The sequence below is a fragment of the Setaria italica genome, chromosome IX, assembly GCF_000263155.2.
Source record: "Setaria italica strain Yugu1 chromosome IX, Setaria_italica_v2.0, whole genome shotgun sequence".
Taxonomy (NCBI): Eukaryota; Viridiplantae; Streptophyta; class Magnoliopsida; order Poales; family Poaceae; genus Setaria; species Setaria italica.
The window spans coordinates 22,051,506-22,073,446 of NC_028458.1; the positions used below are offsets into that span (position 1 = coordinate 22,051,506).

At 42.8% G+C, this 21,941-nt stretch overlaps 3 protein-coding genes and 1 pseudogene across 3 annotated transcripts; 1 reads left to right on the top strand and 3 right to left on the bottom strand.

Moving 5' to 3' along the window:
• Window positions 1-1,888: 1,888 nt before the first annotated feature.
• Window positions 1,889-2,971, bottom strand: LOC101764072 (annotated as a pseudogene).
• Window positions 2,972-6,022: 3,051 nt separating this feature from the next.
• Window positions 6,023-7,878, bottom strand: LOC101764477 (BTB/POZ and MATH domain-containing protein 2-like). Its single transcript, XM_022829707.1, has 2 exons — window positions 7,786-7,878; window positions 6,023-7,332 (listed from the first exon to the last, which is right to left on the bottom strand). The coding sequence occupies exons 1-2, from the start codon at window positions 7,876-7,878 to the stop codon at window positions 6,112-6,114; spliced, it is 1,314 nt and encodes a 437-aa protein (XP_022685442.1). The 3' UTR covers window positions 6,023-6,111.
• Window positions 7,879-8,276: 398 nt separating this feature from the next.
• On the top strand, window positions 8,277-9,131 carry LOC111258445 (protein FAR1-RELATED SEQUENCE 5-like). The gene has a single exon (XM_022829708.1). The coding sequence runs from the start codon at window positions 8,277-8,279 to the stop codon at window positions 9,129-9,131; it is 855 nt and encodes a 284-aa protein (XP_022685443.1).
• A 7,817-nt stretch (window positions 9,132-16,948) lies between these two features.
• Window positions 16,949-18,032, bottom strand: LOC101764885 (BTB/POZ and MATH domain-containing protein 2-like). The gene is made up of 2 exons (XM_022829709.1): window positions 17,884-18,032; window positions 16,949-17,639 (listed from the first exon to the last, which is right to left on the bottom strand). Exons 1-2 carry the CDS (start codon window positions 18,030-18,032, stop codon window positions 16,949-16,951), a joined length of 840 nt encoding a protein of 279 aa, XP_022685444.1.
• Between the last annotated feature and the right edge of the window lie 3,909 nt (window positions 18,033-21,941).

Below are 21,941 nucleotides of genomic sequence, written 5' to 3' on the forward strand. Positions count from 1 at the left end.
CTTTATAAAGATTGGAGATCGTCAGGCGAAGCTGATTATTTCGACAAGGCAAGTGTGCGTATTTGTGCGGAGATTTGCATGCTGGTTTAAAGGCTAGTCAGGTGTACATGCCATGCATGCTTAATTTGGGAGAGCAATACAAGCTGCGTGGAGGAAACAGAAAAAAGGAAACAGAGAAGGCGGAATTCAGAACGGAGAATACTTGAGATGGAAAGGATATCACGTGAGTTGGTTATTTGGCCGGATCGAGTGAAAAAAGGAAGCCGTACTTGCGTTGGACTTGAGCTGATATATCCGTCCGTTAGTTACATGGCTAAATAAAGTAGGATTAGGATTATTTTATTAAGCTTGGATGCAAACAGATATTTTGTACGCGAGTAAAGGAGTCCATAGACCCGGCATGTACCTATAAATAATAGGGCATACGGCCGATTGTAATTTCTCCCTAAACAGTCGACACAACATTCATCTACTATTTCTTCGTTACGTCTCTTTCTTTTACCTATGACAGTAGCTTACGACGCACTCTAATTCTTAGGGCTTGGCTCATCTTTACCGTTTTGCAATGAAAAACCATCGGCTCTCCTCCTCGTGAACTAGTCGTGAAATTCTTTATAACAAATAGACAATAGAAACATACATACCAAAAACATGTTGAGAATTCATATTCATCTACTGACTACAGAGTCATCAGTCACAACCAGCCACAAGCTACCTTTGTTCTGGCAATACCATCCCGATTCTGGAATGGGACAATTGTCCTGCAACCTCATTATGATATATATGATTTACTTCATCCAAGCAAATTTTTAAGCAGTTAATCTCAGCTTATCATTAGGATATTTGTTGTTTACTGAAAGGCTTTGTTTTTGTTGTTATCATATTAGCATATTCATAAACGGATTGTTCATATCGTTAAATTCTACTTGGTTCAAATTACTTATCAAACAGAAACCTGTTATCAGTCTTTCTCGCTGATTCATGGCTATTCTATGACACTCTTTGATTTTATTACAAAATTTGGAAAAAAGAACATGATAAAGGTTGCTGTTTCACCAATATCGATAAGAAAAAACTAGCAGAGAAACAATATTGGCAGGGCATTTGCATCAGCAGAGACGGTGAAACATGCAGCCCTGGATCCTGGCTTCCTCACTCCTCAAATGCATATTATATTTGGCACAAACCCCATAAGTCCATAAGAAAATGCACTAAGAGAACTAGGAAGCCAACAAAGTGAGCAGCTGGTCATTTTGGTTTCAGGAGATGAATTAATGGTCGTGGCAGGCAAAAAGTGAACTGTAGCAGAAATTGCTTCAGGTAATAAGAACTGTAGTAAACAAGCTTGACAGAAGTGGATGTTATATTTGTACCAATACTTTGCAACCATTTTCCCCCCTATGCCTCGAGTACAAGAAATTCATAAAGCATGTATAGTCTAATCCTCCCATGTATGCAAATTCTTGCCCGTTGTTAAAGATAGTAGTTACCAAATTCAGCATTCCATCCAACAAATTTATGCTCTGTGAACCTGCTAAACACATCTTTCTTGGAGCGAATGGAAGATATATGCATATGAGAAAAGAAGCGATATAATATATACATGTGATGCTCAGAGGTACTGTATCAATTTAGTGCACAGATAACTGAACTAAATGATCATCATGCCAGCACAAATGAACATAGCTTGTCACCCTAATAGTTCTACATAAAAGGGTACGACAACAAAATAACTAATGGCTGAGGTACCTTGCGTTCTCTTGAGGGAAAGACTAAAATATAATTAGTTTAGTGTATAATATAGCAGAACATCCAGCTTAACTTTCTTCGGTTACAAAGTGTTATGACCAAAACCTCATGCCCGCACCCTCGATCTGCAACTCATAAGTCAGCGAGGAACAAGCTTGGACATTAGCTCCTTCAGAACCCTGGGGCAGCTAACTGTTAAGTACTCAAAGCCATCTGTTTCCATGACTGCATCAAGAGCGCTAGATGAGCTTAGAAACGCAAAGCATGCATCCTTAAGCCCGTGACAGTTGTGCTGCTCCGCTAATGCCAGGATGCTGGCAGCAGAATCCGTATCAATATGTTTGCACAATTTATCCTAACAAATCAACTTCAGCCTCTCCAGATTATACCTGTCTGCGGCGACAAGCAAATGCTGAGCCATTGCAGATTCATCTTGTTCCTTCATCGCTGGTAAGGTGTCCGTGTAAATAAAAGTAAGCAGAGCATCGAACACCTCGGCCTTCATGTCATCTATGCGTATGACACTGGAGGTAGTGCTCTCTTTCATGGATCCATAGAGCTCCGCCTTGAAGACCGGCGACCGTGCCGAAAGAACAAGCCGATGAGCAGAGAATGTCTTCCTGCCGACTCGGAACTTGACATCCGCGCCCTCTTTGCAGGAGAGGAGATCACCAAAATGCCGGTGCATGTCAGACGGCGGCACCACGACGAATGGTTCTTCCACAGTGTGGACATTCTTCATGACAGTCACATCGAATCTGACAGTGAAACAATCATCCCTGAGATGCTCCGATTTCTCCAAAGCCTGCCTTTCGATGAACTTTGGGTAGCCCCAGCTCCCCTTCTCCGAGAAATTGACATACTCGGTGGTAAAGCTGTACGACGGCACCGGGTTCCCGTCCTGGTCGAGCAGGCTGATGGTGACCTGCGCCTTCACGGCCTCGGCGGCGGTGCCATGGAGGGCGAGGAACAGCGATATGAAATCGGCGTTGTCGGCGGCGCTCCCGTTCGGGTGGTACACCACGAACCAGGTGCGGCCCCCAACGCGGAAGTGGCGGGAGTCGATGCGCTGGCCAGTGGGGACCTCCTTGGTGCAGGAGTAGCCGACAATCCTGAGCACGTGGTAGCCGGTCACGGCGCCAGCGACGATGGCGGAGGCGGAGGCCGCGGAGCGCGAGGGGGGCTCGTCGCCCGCGGCGGGCGAGGGTGCGGATCCCGGCATGGAGGGGGCGGTAATGTAGGGCGCGGCGTGCGCTCGGCTGGGGTGGGGGCGGCGGCGGGTAGCGAGTAGCAACTCCGGCGACGGCGACGGGGAGTTGGGAGGGTTTTGCGTGGGCTCTGCTCTGTGCAATTGGGGACTGGGGAGACGAAGAGCCAGGGTCAGCACCGAGAAACTTTGACTCCGTGACGGAATCCATAATTTGCAGTTGGAAGGCCTTGTTTACTTCCCAAGTTGGGAGTTGTAAAATTGGCATTTTGCCATAAATGCGACACTGTAGTGTTTTGTTTGTATTTGTGAATTATTGTCTAAATATTGACTAATTAGGCTCAAAAGATTCGTCTCGCAAAGTACAATAAAATTGTGCAATTAGTTTTTGATTTCGTCTACATTTAGTACTCCATGCATATACCGCAAGTTTGATGTGACGGGAAATCTTCTTTTTGCATAGTGTCAAAGTTGGGAGTTTGGAGGGAAGTAAACAAGAGCTCACACTCGCGCTCGCCAAATAGCTCTGCACTTGGTGAAAACAGGGCAGATTCATGGTCAACATCATTTTAGTAGGAGTATTTTGCACGAAGGAACTCTACAATGGAATCTTATTTATTCTTTAAGACTTCTTCCGTCTCAAATTGTAGATCGTTTTGCTATTTTTATATTCATAAATTTTATTATGCTGCTAGATATATACTTATATCTAGATTCATAGTGAAAATTATGAATTTATAAATACCAAAACAGCCTACAATATGAGCGTTATCCCTGTAATTTTTTTTATGATCTTGCCTCTACTTTTGAAGTGCAATTGTGTTTTTATCTGATTTTTCTAACTTTGTGATTTTGCCCTCAACTATTCACAAGTCATTGTTATTTTGCTGTTGATCTTTTGCGTATTTACCCCTGTTTTGACCGTTGACTAGGGGCAAAATCGTATTGACTTGTAAATAGTCGAGGGAAAATCACAAATACACTTCAAAACAGGGGCAAGAACACAAATGCCCCTTGAAAAATAGTTTTTTTATACTGAAAAATAAGTTATTCTACCATGAAAATAGGGCCAAAGTTCAGGATTTTATGAAACGAAAGAACACATTTTCTCTTTATTTAAATGCACCAGAAATATAATTTTCACCGTTTCTTGTAATTCAAACACATCTTTTGTTTTCTATGCATTTATGTAACACATTTACCAATATTTTCGTTGTTTGTCAACCTCTACAGCAGTTAAACTGCTTTGGTCGATGATAATAGCTCAAACTAATTGTGTGTCAACGCAAAGGGCAGAGCAACCATAGCCATTGCTTCGGACGGCAGCAAAAGAAGTCATTCAACGGCCGGAAAGCTTGAAAATGCAAATCCAATTAATCTGCTTGCCAATGCACCTAGAAACCCAAACGATTCTGTTTGACATGCTGAGCTTGTTGAATCACCCAAAAAAATCAGACATGATCTCATAAATTAGCATTGTAGCGAGTGGTGTGTCTCTCTCTTCAAAGGCAGCAATATCTGACAAAGTATCTGCTTGTCAACTGCAGGTCCATGACAAAGAGTTTGTATATTGAACTCCACAAAATTAAGCTCAAAGTACTCCATTTTTTCTCGAGTACGGTAGCAGTTTATGCAAAAGTACTCCATTTCTAATCAGAATCGGCACTTATGATTTATCAAGCAAAAATAAAGGTAATCTCCTCAAGACCGGTACAACTTGCAACATAAACCAAAGCAAAATAATTGATGAATGGTCATGGTGTTAGAGAGAGGATGACTGCGAACGATGCACCCTGCATGTGCAGTGCAGACTTGATTGAGCAGCCCAGTGTTTTCATCTCAAGTTCTCAACATGTAATCTGGCAAAGCGGAACGCGAGTGAGCAAGCAATGGAAAGACTGTTCATCGGGATTAACGGAACAGTAGGGAGCTATCCAAAGCATAACCAGACTAAAGATTCACCATTTCTGTGACGGGATGAGAAAGATTTGATCATAAAAAAAATGACTGAATAAATATACCTTTTCTGATCCAGGGGAGAGAACAGTATTTGAAAGAAATGACGACATACTGATGTTTCAGGGGAGAACAGATGACTAGATGAGATGATGAAATAATGTACCAATAAAACCACACTTGCAGGTTTGACCGTTACAAGCAACTTCAGTGATGGCGAATAACCCGTTAGATATACCCAAAGAGGATTTGGGAATAACTAGATTAATTAGCAATTAACATTCCAAATAGTGCAAGAATAAAAGTAACAAACAAGAGATCAAGATGGAAGTATCAGGTTGTAGTAGGCTTGACATGCTAATATACTAAAGTTTACAAAAAAGGAATTCTTCTGTAAGAGGATGAACATACAGGACAATAATCACTGGGGAAAAATATGCATGAGAAAAACAGGTTTTCTGTCAGGAGATTCCTAAGAGAACAAAATGCAGTCACCGTCAAGAGGAGCCAAGAAACACAACTTCTTACAGTGAAGGCACACACAGATACACCAGATTTTTACAGTGCTGGCTCCTGACTACTCACTGCACAGATCAAATTAGCTTAGCACTATTAGAAAAATGCCAATAAAATTAAATATGCGTTCCTGGCAATTGTAGTTCCTGGAGATGGGCTATTGACATGGACGAGCATCCCAAGCAAAATACAACTGCAGCATACTTCACAGCCTTTTTGACATCTATATATAGTTCACTGACAGAAAAAAAAATTTTGGAAAGATCACTGACAGAAATATGCAATGGCAATGCTTGGGAATTATACGAAGAACAAAATAGACATCGTAGAAAATTCAGTGCCTATAACCGAACAAATTGTTCATCACATTGGCACAAGATACTTCCTTTGAATATAGACTGCCATTGCAGCTAATTGTTCCCCATAAAGGATACAGCAACCAAACAAAAAAAAGCAGAGGTACATCCTATACTCTCGGCAATAATACTGCTTATAATTACTACCTCCATCAACTACATAAGACGATTCAGACAGGATAATTGTATTACTTCCTGCCTGTTGTGTTTGTCTTGAACGTCATACTTTAATGACCGGAGAGAGTAGTGTTAGTACTAGTATAAGCCAGCAGATCGATCACCTTAACTTTCTGCGTAATTGCAATAGCATGACCAGAACGTCAAGGTTCATGACCTTGACCTTGATTTCCTTCTGAAAAGAATCCAGCGAGGAACAACCCTGGACATTAGCTGCTTCAGAACGCTAGGGTGACTCCTGGCTAACTGCAGAAAGGCATCAGATTTCATGACTGCCTCCTTAAGCCCATGACAGTTATGCTGCTCTGCTAATGCCAGGATGGTTGCCGCGAAGTTTGCATCAATGTGCTTGCACAATTTAGCTTCACAAATTAACTTGAGCCTTACTAGATGATACCTCTCTGCGGCAACAAGCAATTGCCGAGCCATTGCAGATTCCTCTTGCTCCTTCATCTCTGGCAACGCGTCTGTGTAAATGAATGTAAGAAGAGTGCTGAACACTTCTGCCTCCATGCCATCTATGGGTATGACTTGACTGGTGATGGTCTCTTTCTCTTGGCCACATAGCTCTGCTTTGAACACCGGCGATCGCGCAGCTAGCACCAGCCGGTGTGCAGAGAATGTCTGATTGCCGACTCTGAATTTCACATCTGCGCCCACTTCGCTCGACAGGAATTTGCCGAAATGGCAGTGCATGTCGGACGGCGGCGGCGCCACGACGACTGGCGTTTCCTCAGTGCGGACATCCTTCAGTACAGTGACATCGAACCTGACGGTGAAGAAATCGTCCCTGAGATATTTTGATTTCTCCAGGATCCCCCTTTCGATGAACTGAGAAAACCCCCAGCTCCCCTGCTCGGAGAAATTGACGACCTCGGTTGTCCTGCTGTAGGATGGCACCGGCTTCCCACACTGGTCGTGCAGGCTGATCTTGACCTGCGCACTCACGTCGCCGGCGGCCGGATAGTCGAGAGCGAGGAACAGGGATATGTAATCCCTGGCCTCCCAGCTGCTCCCGTTGGGGTGGTACTCGACGAACCAGGTGCGCCCTCCCGCGCGGAACGGCGGGGAGTCGATGAGCGTGCCGGTGGGGCCGTCGTCCTTGCTGCGGGAGTAGCCGGCAACCTTGAGCACGTGGTGGCCGCACACGGCGCCGGCGACGATGGCGGAGGCGGAGCGCGAGGGGGCCCCGTCGCCGGCGGCGGTGAGGGTGAGGATACCGGCATGGACCAAGGGGGCGGGTGGTGTGGGGCGCGGGGGCGGGCGGCGAAATCGGTGGTGGTCGTGGGTGGAAGAGAAACGACGGCGACGGCGAGGGGAAATGGGTTTTTGCGTTGCTTGTGCGCGGCGGGCACAGATCGTGTGCAGTGACTACTGTCACTGTAAGCAGTAAGGGCATCTGAGCCATTCCAAGTGACGAGAAACGGCAAGGATCATACTTCATGTTTGCTCCTTTCTCTTTGGGTGATGCTAAGACACAAGCGTACGGACCAGGAAGAAAAATCGGACGCTCCGACATGTGTTGAGATAGTGAAGCATTGATGTTGTAACTATTATTTTTCTCTATTTCATAGTGATTGTTGCATGAAACGTAGCGTTCATGTTGCGGCGGGAATTTTCTATCCCAGAAACGAATGACATATTTATTTTTCCAATATTACAACTATATATTTTCGATGTTGCAGGTGTTGTATTTTAATGTTGCAACAGAGCGTTCGATAGGAAACTTCGATGTCTGGGCACTAGCAGCGCCGTTTCTCTTTACTGCCAGCTACGGGTTTTGGAGGGAAAAGTATTCTGCAAGGCGCCATTTTCTTCATCCACGAGAGTGAACCGGCGGCCATGAGGGGAGGCCGGTGAGCTGCCGTGCCCATGGAACCTCCTCCATCCGGAACTGCCATCGTCGAAGGCCCTCATCCCGCTATTTCGGGAGGTGCTGCGATCTCCGCGCTAGCGCTGAGTCAGACAGGCACGTCAAAGAAGGCTAGCGCCGCGCCAGTCCCTCGCGCTCCATTGCGTCCTCCCGTGGTGCCAAGTGCTCCAGCAAGCACCCCAGCAACTACAATTGATGGCAACATGGACGGCACCCAGCAGGTGCTCGACGAATTGTCTGCAAGGTTTGTGTCACATCTCTGAAACATTTCTTAGGATTGTTTGGAAATCACATAGTTTTGATTGTTGCAGTTGACCCACGGAATTGACACATTATTCACAACTGTAGAGTGGCTACAACTCCGTTTTGGATTCCTCAAATGAGCATGACATTTAGCAGTTTCAATGAAGCTTGGGATTTCTAGGTTACATATGGTGGCAGGATGGGTTTTGATGTTCGAAAGAGCTACGCAAACAAGAGTCCTCTTGATGGATTGGTAACAACGAGTACGTTTGTTTGTTCAAATCAAGGTTCTCGGACTGAAAATAAGTTCTGCATTGGCAAGCGTAATCGAGCACATACAAGAACAGGTTGTAGAGTTCTCATGGGCATTACTTTGGACAGAGAAAATGGGACTTATATGGTACATGACTTATTTGTTGAGCACAACCACATTCTTCAAACTGCACAAACGAGTCATCTGATGCCATCACAAAGGAACATTTCTAAGCACCAGGCTATTGATATTGAGGTTGCTGATGATTCCGGTATGGCACCTAAAGTAGCACATGAGTTTCTTGGTCGATATATTGGTGGATCAGCTAACCTTGGGTACACCCATCGTGATCATAAGAATTATTTGCGAACTAAACGCCAAAGAGAGATGTTGTATGGTGAGGCTGGAAGTTTGCTAAAGTACTTTCAAGATAAAGTCGTGGAGAATCCTTCATTTCATCATGCCATACAATTGGATTGTGAAGAACAGATAGCAAACGTATTTTGGGCTGATGCAAAGATGAGTGTCGACTATGCTCACTTTGGCGATGTCATCACATCTGACACTACCTTTGGAACCAATAAAGAATATAGACCGTTTGGTGTGTTTGTGGGTTTCAACCACTTTAGAGAGACCGTGGTATTTGGAGCAGCTTTGATGTATGATGAGACATTTGAGTCATTCAAGTGGTTATTCAATGCATTTTTGTCAACACATAACAACAAGCAACCTCAAACAATTTTTACTGATCAGGATATTGCAATGGGAAAGGCTGTGTCTGAGGTCTTCACTACTGCATGACATGGTCTATGTACTCGGCATATATCACAGAATGCACTGAAGCACTTGTGTTCTCATAACGAAAAAGAGTATGAGAACGAAGAAGAGACCGAGAATGAAGAGGAGACAAGTATCCTATTAGACTTCAGTTCTTGCATGTATCAGTATGAAGAAAAGGAAGAATTTGAAGTAGCGTTTGATGCTATGAGAGAAAAAGTTAGCAAATCGACTTGGCTGGACAGCATTTACTTATTGAAACATAAGTGGGCTGAGTGCTATATGCTAGACGTCTTTTCTATAGGAATGCGAAGTACACAACTCGTGTCAGTGTCAGCACTCTCCTAGACTCAGTGCTGCTGTTCTCTCCCATTTTGGTGCCATGCATCATCAGAATGTATGCAGTCCCCCTCCCCCCTTTGTAGCCTTTGGTTTTTATTTTTCCACAAGCACATCAGTATACAAGGCGCATATCCTACTCCCTTTGCTTTGATTGCATTCCCCAATCCCTTATTCGCCCACTACTGGAAACCTCCCCTTTAGTCCCGGTCCCGGTGGGTAGTGGCCAAATTTGTCTAAAAACTATCCAGGATATAGTTTTCGAGACGAAAAGAATGATTCGGGACTAAAGAACTCCTTTAGTCCAGGATACAGGAGCTACCACGTCAGGCGTGGGACAGACCAACCGGGACTAAAGGGGGCATGGCGCGCGCCGTGCAGGCGCCGGCATGGCGCCTGTAATTTCATGCATCATGTACCCCTTTAGTTACCCTTTAGTAGTTAAGACTTGTTTTTTATAATGAAATTAAACTAGTATTTATATAAATCAAACTAATATTTATACAATTACTATATATATACAATTCTACGTCCTATACAAATCTTAGCATATTATACAAATCAAACTATAATATTTATAAAATTAGTATATATATATACAAAAATTTGTTCCAGTCATTCCTAGGATCTTCCCGTCAAGGTGTTGCTTGGCGCGTCTAATTTTCATCTATCGTAATAAAATTCTCCTTGTGGATTTACCACCTCGTCCATCAGGAATCCCATGAGGCCTTCACATATTGCCCCTATTCTTTCCTTCTCCAAGAGTTTTAGTTAAATATTATACATCTATAATTTAGAAATATGTGAATGTTACACGAACAATTATATTAGAAGCTAGAAAATAATTAACTATTAATAGTTTCATTTTACGTACTTTATAGTTATGCGGCATCATCTTGCCTTAGGTCCCACAAAACTATGCTTGTGCTCACAGATGTAGTAGCCACATAGATTATTCCTGGGTTCCTGTCTTAAGCACTTCAGTGGGAAAAAAAGTTATGAAATATTTGTGCTATAGAATGTACAAAATGTGCAAACTTCATACGTACCAGGAAGTCTGTGTTCCATATAAGTTTTTTTTAATGGACCTTTGTGTTTCTTGAGGAATTGTCTCCATGCACTGCGGATTAAATTAATGAATAACATAGTGTTAGGTGAAAATTTAGGAAACAAACTTTTGCATAGAGATAAAGGTCCAGAATTATTACAAGTTTAGCATGTCTTGAATGTCTTGGTAGTCCATCGGTTTTTATCTCAACGAATCAAAGACAATGATGTGGCTTCTATCAGGCTCAATTATTAGGAGGATCCAGTGGAAACTGCATACGTAAATGTTCATATTAGAGCTAACTAACATTAATCAGGTAAGGAAAAAGAAGACGAAAATAGAAGGTATAGACACACTTCATAGTTGTATGGCACTAGTATGTATTCCTTGTAATTTTTTTTGTCCAAGAAATTGTATACTTTCACCAATAATTTCTCTAGCTGATCCCGCATCTGTTTTTGTGTTGCTCGATATATGGAGCCACAAAGAATGATTGTTGCAGAACAGTGTAGTGTGCCTTGTCAACAAATCAGTATCATTACTCAAACTTGATTTCCTTCCAAGGGTGTCCGTTCTCCGCATCCTCCCCTCATGATGTGAAGTTGGAACCCCAATAAATTAAATTGAGTCAATAAAACCAATACAAAACTCAATGACCTCCTCTATTCCATATCTCTTGGTGATGCTTTCTTGAGGACGGGCACGATTATGAACATATTTTCTTAAACTGACATGAACCTCTCAAAAGGCCACATATTCTGCAGAAATACTGGACCGAGAATAGTAAGCTGTTTTACTAGGTGAACCAGGAGGTGCATCATAATATTAAAGAAGGATGGTGGAAATACCAACTCTAAGCTGACAAGACATTGCACCACATCGTGCTGTAGTCTTACTAGCTTGGTTGGATCGATTGCCTTCTGCGAAATTGCATTGAAAAATGTGCATAGCTTAATGAGCGGCAATCGGACATTCTCTGGTAGAATAACCCTCAGTGCAACCGGAAGCAACTGGGTCATCAACATATGGCAATCATGAGCCTTGGGATTTGTGAACTTCTTTTCTTTCATATTTATTATTCCTTTTATATTTGAGGAGTACCCAGACAGGACCTTGATACTATTCAAGTATTCAAACATGCTATCATTCTCTTCCTTGCTGAGAGTGTAACTGGTAGGACGTAAGTAGTGCTATCCGTTATCTCTCTTTTCCGGATGTAGGTCATCTCATTGCCCCATATGTTTCAGGTCCTGTCGTGCTTCCAATGTATCTTTTAAGTTCCCATAAACACCCATGAAGCCTAGCACGTTCACGCAAAGATTCTTTATCACGTGCATCACGTCTATTGCGTTGCGGACCTCTAGGATTTTCCAATACGGTAGCTTCCAAAATATTGACTTCTTCTTCCACATGGGTGCATGTCCATTATCATCGTTCAGAATAGGTTCGCTACGAAGATCTTTTCCAAAGACTATCCTTACATCCTTTATCATCTCAAAGACACGCTTTCCATTATGGTGAGCAGGTTTTTTATGATGGTCTGGCGCACCTTTCAAATGCATCCCTCTCTTTCTTAGCGGGTGGTTAGTAGGGAAAAATCGACGATGGTCCATATAGACGACCTTCTTAAAATGCTTCCAATACATGCTATCTGTGTTGTCTAAACAGTGGGTGCAGGCCCAATATCTCTTGTTTGTTTATCCCAAAAGGTTACTCAGTGTAGGTCAATCATTAATGATTACGAACAACAATGCTCGTAGATTAAAGCTCTCTTGTTTATCCTCATCCCGCACACGTACACCTTCTTCCTTCCAGAGCAGTAAAAGTTCATCAACCAACAGTCTTAGGTACACGTCAATGTCATTACCGGGTTGTTTTGGTCCTTGGATAAGCACCGGCATCATAATGAACTTCCGCTTCATGCACATCCAAGTAGGAAGGTTGAACATAAAAAGGGTCACAGGCTAAGTACTATGACCAATACTCAACTCACCAAATGGATTGAATCCATCAGTACTTAAACCAAACCTTATGTTACTTGCATCACTTTCAAAGTCTGGGAATGCTCTATCAATTGATCTCCACTGAGCCCCATCCGTGGGGTGTCTCAGCATCTCATCTTGCTTACGTTCTTCTTTGTGCCATCGCATCAACTTAGCATTCGTCTTGTTTTTGAACAAATGCCTTAAACGTGGTATTACAGGGAAATACCACATCACCTTCACGGGAACTCTCTTCTTGGGAGGCTGCCCCTCAATATCACCAGGATCATCTCGCTTGATCTTATACCACAGCGCTCCGCACACGGGACAAGCATCCAATTTCTTGTATTCATCACCATGATAGAGGATACAGTCATTAGGGCATGCGTGTATCTTCTGAACCTCCAATCCCAGAGGGCAAACAATCTGTTTAGCTTCATAAGTTGTGGATGGCAATTCATTATTCTCAGGAAGAATCTTTTTGACAATGTTCAACATCCCCTGTATTGCCTTATCGAACACACCATTTTTAGCCTTCCAAATTTTAGTGTGATACCTAATTTTTTATGCCCCTATTTGCAATCTAGGTACAACAAGTTTTTATGATCATTAATCATGCACTGTAACTTTTCTGATTCCTTCATAGTTTCGCAATCTCTGTGTGCATCCCGTAGCACCTGACCAAGGTCATCAGTAGGGCCATCTTCTGCAAACTCATCTTCATCAGCCTCGCCCATTGTAATATCTGCAAAAGCTTGACCTGCAACTTAGTCCGAAATGTTGTTACAATTGCCCTCTTCTTTGCCGTCTTCCATTATAACCTCTCTTTCACCGTGCTTGGTCCAAACCGTATCTAAACAAGTGGCTGGGAATAGTCCTCTATTCCCACAGGAAGCCTATGAATAGTCCTTCTTGTTACTGCATTGGAAGAATGGACAACATATGAACTCGTTCTCTGGCTTGTTCGCTTTGACCACTTCGAGAAAATAATGCAAGCCATCGACAAACTTCTTAGTCCGTTTGTCCGCGTTATACATCCATTGTCGGTCCATCTGCATCGTATTATGCGAGAAATGGACATAGGTCTTCATATTAGATGAAGAACTTGATTAATATTCATAATTTACACCAATAAACCTTCATAATGGATTGAAACAATTCACATGAAAATTACACCATTCCACATTTATAATAATCACTAAAGATACATATAGAGATTACACTCATAACAAGATAATAAAGATACATATGCAAGATAATAAAGATACATATGCACTAAAGATTACAGACACTCCATAGTGGACTTTACGTAACCAATTATCCTAAAATAATGGTCCAACATAGCGTAAGCACGTTCTGTTAACCAGGATTGGAGGAACAGAGGTGGTACATCCATTGCCGGTCCATTTGCATCCATTGCTCAAAATCCTCTCCATTCCCCCTCACATTCTCACACACATCAAGTTGTTTTAACTAATACGAATCGTATATAACAAGCAAACTATCCATCACATTCTAGCTCAAAAATATGTATAAATAAAAATCCTCTCCATTCTTCCTCATTCTAACCAACTCATTTTTCTCCCTCTCTAAAGCATAAAACAAAGTATAACAACAATAAATGAAAGGAGAATGAATTACCTAACTTTCATGATACTTTGGATGAGTGAAATTCCCACGAAAATAAGAAAAAAAATTCGGATAGCACCTTCCCTAGGCTTGCTTCGTCGCCATGGAGAGAGGAGGATGAAGCTTTCTGGTGGAGTGGAGTGGAGTGGCTCGGGCTGGAGGAGGAAGAAGAGATCTTTGTCTTGTATTTTTATAGAGGAGGAGATATTGTCCCGGTTGGAAATTCCAACCGGGACAAAAGGGGCCCACCGTCAGTAGGGAAAATCTAGCCGTTATAACCGGGACTAAAGTGGGGGGCTTTAGTCCTGGTTGTAAATACCAATCAGGACTAAAGCTCCCCCAAATCTGGCCTACCATGACGCGCCACCTTTAGTCACGGGCTAACTTTAAACCGGGACAAAAGGGAACGAATGGAAGGTGAGTTCTTCAATAGTGGCCAATGCCACTAACACGAGTGGGTATCATGTGTCACTGAGATATTGATGCAGATAAGGGACGGTAAAATGTTGCAATAATAAAAATGGGGTTGCCCCCATAATATCGGAAGTTCGGAACAATAAGATCTTGGGTCTTTGGCGAGAACATTAAACTGTTCCATGTACCTATTCAGGACACAGGTAAAAAGAACAAGTTAATCAGAGGAAGATACCGACAATCATGACCTTGTGAAACTGGCTCCCGTCAAGTTGCTATCAACATGATCAATCAGTCCATAACTTGATCCTGTCAACTCATCAAATGACAAGGATGAATTGTGGATTCTTGGGAACCATGGACCTTTAAAAACACTGACCTAGAATGAATATATTTTCCAGAGAAAGCTTTAGATAAATCAGGATGAGAAGGGATTATTCATTATAAGATGCTTAACTCACCTGCACAAATCCACCATTTCTATAAATGACTGAGAAGAACTCAATACATCTTCAATGCAAAGTTGGTACCAGCATGCTGTTTATTGTGATAATGGATAGCTATACGGTGAAGAGCATATCTGGTAATGCGATAGAATATCATCATCGGACCTTACATATATTCGCCGTTGCATATCTTCCCAATCTTGGCATGATGAGTTCATGCAACTGCCCAATCTTAGCATGAAGAGTTCATATATAGCATAATAAGAACGGATAAGGCCCGAGCATCAACAAGCCCACACCATAAGTAGACAAAATCACCTAGCAGAGAGATCATTGGCTTGTTTGCAGTGTAATAGCCGTCACAAATTTCAGGAACCATTTTCTGCAAAGCATAGACCACTAACAGGCCAACATCAGACACCCCGCAGGTGCCTGCACGATCTTGCTGAATTTAAACTTGACCAGCAGATGGAGATGCCATCCAACTATCTTCATCGCGCCGCCAAGAAAAAAAAGCAAGCTATTCTAGAAGCCCAGTGATCAGCAGAGATCCATGTTTGTGTTTTCACCAGGAGATGGAATAATAATTTAAACTGTAAAAGAAATAAGAAATTGGATTTCTAATCAAATGCTCAGCAACCAAAGGCTTCAGGAATTTCCTCACCAAGCAGGTGCCATCATGCTACTCAGTCGGTTTAAGCCATGGACTAGTCATAACCGCTACTGGGGCTGATAAACTCATTTACCTATTTTAAGAGATATCTTCCAGAAGAATATACAAGAAAACAAATTAGCACCCAGAGGCGAGTCTTACTTTCAGGTTCCTGCCTATCCTGCTGAACTGAGCAAAGGCATATTTTGAATGAAAAAACAACGCACAAGTACACACCCATTACACATCAAACAGAATTGATTTGATATCTCTTGAGAATGACAGCATCATAAAGTTTCATTTCGTGAAACAACAATGGCCATTTTTCAGTTCAGAACAAACACGAGTTAAAGAACAATAGGCAAGCGATTTAGCACCAGTTTGGCCAAATAAATTTTACATAAAATTAGTTTCATGATGAAAATGCTAATTTTTTCGTAATATGGCAGAAAAAGGTGATGTTTAATTGTACTATCCAATTGTGCCCTTGTCAAATAAACTCTTGTTAAGTGTTAACTTGCTAGATGGACTGCCACTACTTACGACATACTCAATCTATTCATAGGTCAATAACATAAACTTAGTAAGAGGATAGCATAAGAAATGGTTTCTTGGACTTAATAGATCAAGAGTAAGCTAAACTAATAAACTGATAAACGACCAAAAAATGACAATCCATTCCAAGTGTAAGAATTATTGAGCAATCATAAAAATGAAAAATCCAAATTAACTCCTGTTTTAATTACTTCTAAATGTGGTCACCACAACTTATAAATATTTGTTTACATCAAACAGGCATGGCTAGTAAAGGTTTGTCGAAGTCAATGGATATAATAGTATATCCAAGCACCATATATACTTGATAGTTGAAACAGCATGCTCATAGGTCAATAACATACAAAATGCACGTATGCATCAGCACTACAATACCTTTGGGTATGTATGAAAGAAGGCTTTCATATTGATGCGGGGGTTTAAAATTAACTGGACTATTATCACATTGTCACAATTGTTCACAATTCTTGATTATAGAAAATAGATAGCATGGTTCCACAGTTAATAACCCATACAGGATATGATGATCAAACAAAATGAAGATAGAGGTGTGTGGCCTCCCTTTTAAGGATAAGGCTATACATAGAACTACTAGTACTAGGCTGCAGCTCTTATCATCCTGACCAAAAATCCCCATTGAAACCCAATGGCCCCTCATCTTGCTTCTTTGCAATCAATTAATGGACAGGCGAGCAGCAATTTCACACATCCGTGGCATGCATGTCATCCTGACAAAAACATACCTATTAACACACAATGTCTTTGCGCCTTGATTCTTAGTATCCAAGAGGCACCCGAGCCGCAATATTGGACATCAGCTCCTTAAACACAGCAGGGCAGTTTCTAGTTAAATGCTCAAAGTCATCAGTTGCCATAACGGCATTCAGAGTCAATGGTGAGGAGAGGAATTGGAAACATGCCTCCTTGAGCCCATGGCAGTGGTGCTGCTCAGCCAACACCAAGATGGACGCCACAGAGCCCATACCGATGTGCGCGCACATGTTATCTTCACAAATCAGCTTCAGCCTCTCCAGGTTATACCTGTCAGCCGCAACAAGCAAATGCTGAGACATCGCAGCCTTTTCCATAGGTGGACAATCCGGTAGTCCGTCCGTGTAGATGAAACAAAGTAAGGCTCTGAACACTCCGGCATCCATGTCATCCACGCGTATGACGGTGGCGTCCGCGCTCTCCTTCATCTGGCCGGAGAGCTCTGCCTCAAACACTGTCGACCTGGCTGCAAGAATGCATCTGTGCGCCCGGAGCGTCTCGCCACCGACCTCGAACGTGACATCGGCCCCAGTTTTGGCCGCCAGGAGACGCTCAAGATGCAGGTGGAGGTCATACGGCGGCACCGCGACGAGGTCCACGGGCCTGTGCTCCGTGCGGAGCTCCTTGGGGACGAAGACGTCGCACCTGATGGTGAAGCGGTCATCCTTGAGATGGCCTGACTCCTCGAGCCATGACCTCTACCGTCGTCCGTGCAGAACTTGCGCGTGGTTGTCATCTGGCTGTGCGACGGCACCGGCTCCCCGGTCTGATCGAGCAGGCTGAACTTGACTTGCGCCTCCACGGACTCGGCGATGCCCTGGTCAAATTCGAGGAAGACGGATATGAACTCCGCGGCATCAGATTGGTCGCCGTTCGGGTAGTACCGTAGTAGAGGATCCGCCAGGAGGAACCCCCCGCGCCGACAGTGAAAGGGCGAGACCTGATGCACTGGCCGGTGGGGAGGTCCTTGGTGTGCGAGTACCCCTCGATGTCGAGCAGGTGGTAGCCAGCCGCCGTGCCGCCAATGATGGCCGAGCGCGAGGGAAGAGTGACGCCGTCGCCAGCGTCCAATCCGGGAGGCGGCGGCATGACGGCGAGGGTTTGGAGGCCTTCGGTGCTCTTGGTCGTTTGGGGATTTTTGGGGCAGCTTCAGCAAAGGCGGCGCAGGCCAGCATTCCTGCAAAGACGAAGAAAGCGCGAGATGCGGCGAGGCTTCCGGACGGGCCAAGTCCAGCGGATGTGGCCCGGCGATCTTCAGGTGGGTTAAAAAGTACAACGCGGCCCATTAAACGACAGTTTCAGCCGGAAAATCATATCCGCTAAACATCTGTAACTGACCCACAACGTCCAACAAACTATTCCAACAAACTATCTCAACATTTTAGATAAATTATCTCAATATTTTTTACGTCAAAAAATTTGTATTGTGAAGTAATAATTTGGTGAATGTAAAAAAAATTAAAGAAAAATGTTGGTATATATAAAAAAATGTGGTTAATGTCAAGAAATGTTGATAACAATTAAGTCAGACTTTTTTAAAAAAAATATTGATAAATGTCAACAAATATTGATGGATATTAAAAAAAATATTGTACATGGATTTAATATGAAATGAGTTGCTTACCTACCTTCTTATAGGAGTTCCCGATTCAGCCTAATATTCTGCTTTGACCCATACCTTTAACAATTATTTTGTACGTTTCAAACAATAGTTTGTACTAGAACATTGTAAAAATAAAAAGGGTGTGAGCAAACTTTTAATCCTTCCTTGCTCCATGCTGTTACTCTAATGCTGCCTTGTTCCTCGTTGTCGTCCTAGTGTTGTACGTCTTGCTCCGCCCACGCTTCTACTCAAGCTATCACGTGTGGAACATTTTTTTTTACTACATGGAGCTTAATTTCTCTATCGAATCAATTATTTTTCTTATACTGGAAAACATGCAAAGGAACACTTGGGAGGGTTGAGTGGAGGATTAATTTACCTTACCTACAAAAGGTACCAAAGGTACCAGCGCTTAGGAAAGAAGGTGGTCCACTCAATGCAAAAAGTGGAGAACAAAAAAAAAATGAAATCGTGTGATCAATATTCTGTGAATAGTAGTATCAAAATCTGCTTCCCTATTTGAATGATTTTCAAAGTTGATATGCTTTAGGATCCATTCAACAGAAACTATAAATGAAGAACTCAACGCTGATTGACAAGCATCACGGGTCACATCATCTATTCAGCGAGACGGAGGTTTGTCATGACATGAGCCAAATGCAAACCCAATTTCGTGGAATGTCGTGTGTTGCGGATCATGCGGATTGACATAGCTAAGGAGGTTAGTTTTACACATATCCTAGTGTCCATGATGAAAAATATGTAGAACAATTTGGTAAACGTGGTTAGCAAACTCGCATCCCACGGTTCCGTGTTTATATAGTGTTGGAGGCTGTCACAAATACATGAGATAGATTACAGCTTGTCTTTTTAGCATACGGTTAAACCATCCTATCTCTATCTATCTGTTACAAAGACGTTACAATATTCTAGGACTCTATCTCTCGAAGCTGGATAGACTCGTGCACCTTATCCTTGCCTTGCGTCATACCTCAACCAGGTTGCCGTGCGTTACACCTGAGTAGTCCTGTACCAACACGTTTTGCTTAACAGCCCCTCTCAATCTTAACCCGGTTTCTTAACCATGTTAAGATTGTGTCTGAACATCTCAAATTTCTGTGTAGCAAGCGCTTTTGTAAAACCATCTGCTAGTTGATCTACTGAGGGTATAAACCGAATCTCCAACTGTTTCTTTGTAACCCTTTCTTGCACAAAGTGAAAATCAATCTCAATGTGCTTAGCTCTTGCATAAAACACTGGATTTGCTGAGAGATATGTTGCTCCAAGGTTATCACACCATAGATGAGGAATTTGATATTTTACTCCCAATTCTCTTAGCAACGTCTCTACCCAAATTAATTCAGCAGTAGCATTAGCAAGAGATTTGTACTCAGCTTCTGTACTAGATCTTGACACCGTAGGCTGTTTCCTGGCACTCCAAGAAATCAGGTTCGGCCCAAAAAAGACAGCAAACCCTCCTGTCGACCGACGATCATCAACACATCCTGCCCAGTCTGCATCAGAGAATGCTCTAACCATAACTGAGTCTGATGCTTTAATACTCAATCCCATACTGATCGTTCCTTTAACATATCTTAAGATCCTCTTTGCTGTACTCCAATGAGTTGTTGTTGGCGCATGCAGGAACTGACAAACTTTGTTTACAGCAAATGCTATATCTGGCCGAGTCAGAGTCAAATATTGCAACGCCCCTACTATGCTTCGGTATCGAGTTGAGTCACCAGGCAACAGAAGTTCTCCATCTTCCCTTGACATCCTTTCAGCTGAGGACAAGGGAGTTGGTGATTCTTTGCAATTCAACATACCAACTCTCGTCAAAATATCTCTTGCATATTTTTCTTGACACAATTGAATACCTTCTTGCATCGGCTGAACTTCTATACCAAGAAAATAGTTTAGACTTCCGAGATCTTTAAGGGCAAACTCCTCTTTCAAATCCTTTAGTAACGCTGCCACAGCCTCAGATGATGAGCTACAACGATATCATCCACATATATAAGCATGAAGATTGTGACACCTCCTTTTGAGTAGATAAATAGCGAAGTATCTGATTTTGAAGCCTTAAACTCAAGATCACACAATTTTGAACTGAGCCGAGCATACCAGGCTCGAGGAGCTTGTTTCAAGCCATATAACGCCTTGTCTAGTCTGCACACAAAATCAGAACACTTTGCATCCTCAAAACCTGGCGGCTGTCTCATATACACGTCTTCAATGGAATGTCGTGTGTTGCGGATCATGCGGATTGACATAGCTAAGGAGGTTAGTTTTACACATATCCTAGTGTTCATGATTGTGATATCATCAGTGGTTTGGGAATATCAACAGACCTCGACTATGAACTGGATCATAGACAAAACACATGACATACATGTTTATACAAGTTCAGGCTTTCAGTATAATGAGGAGTAATACTCTACCTCAGGTACGCAATTTTTCTTGTATTGGTTGTGTGTGTAATGATAATGTCCAGGTCTGGTTACAATTTTGCTGGTCTAACCTTGGTTGCAACCTAGAGCTTGCTTGACGAGATGAAGCTGCCACTGAGTTGACTCATATGTAAATAAGTATATAAGATCCATAAAGGTGCTAGCTATCTATTTTAATTTCCATCGAAGTTGACACTCAATCTTCACGATTATGTTGTCACCCAAGTCTTAATGAAGTTTCCACTTGTTTGTTCATGAAGTTTGAACCCAACTTCATGAACAATTAGATATCAACTTAACTAAAACTTATATAAATAAGTTGTCACCCAGTTTCTAACCGGGTTTTGAATCTATATCCCCCCCCCCCTCTTTGTACACTCGGTTAACTAGAGTTGGCTTCGCCTGACATAACAAATTCATTGTGAAATCTGTAAGAACCAGTACTCTAGTGGTGCTACTGTGCTATATCATCTGGAAGCAGCCTAGTCTGGCAGCAATCAGCACTACCGGATACAGTAACTTTGCCGAGTGCCCCAGGCACTCGGCGAAGGGCCAAATACACTCGGCAAACGGTTTGCCGAGTGTAACACTCGGCGAACCTTACTCGGCAAAGTTTTTCTCGGCAAACAGTGTGTTTGCCGAGTGTCGACCATCGGGCACTCGGCAAAACCTTTGCCGAGTGCCGCAATACACTCGGCAAAATATGACACTCGGTACAAAGACGTTGACGGGCTGTCACGGCGACGGAAGCTTTGCCGAGTGTCTGACGGCCGACACTCGGCGAAATCTAAATCTTTGCCGAGTGTTTCCTTCATTACACTCGGCGAACTTTTCAGGGTTTGCCGAGTGTTTTCTTAATTACACTCGGCGACGTTTCCATCTTTGCCGAGTGTATTTAAGAAAACACTCGGCAAAGATGCCCGTCCCGCCATTTTTTTATGCCCT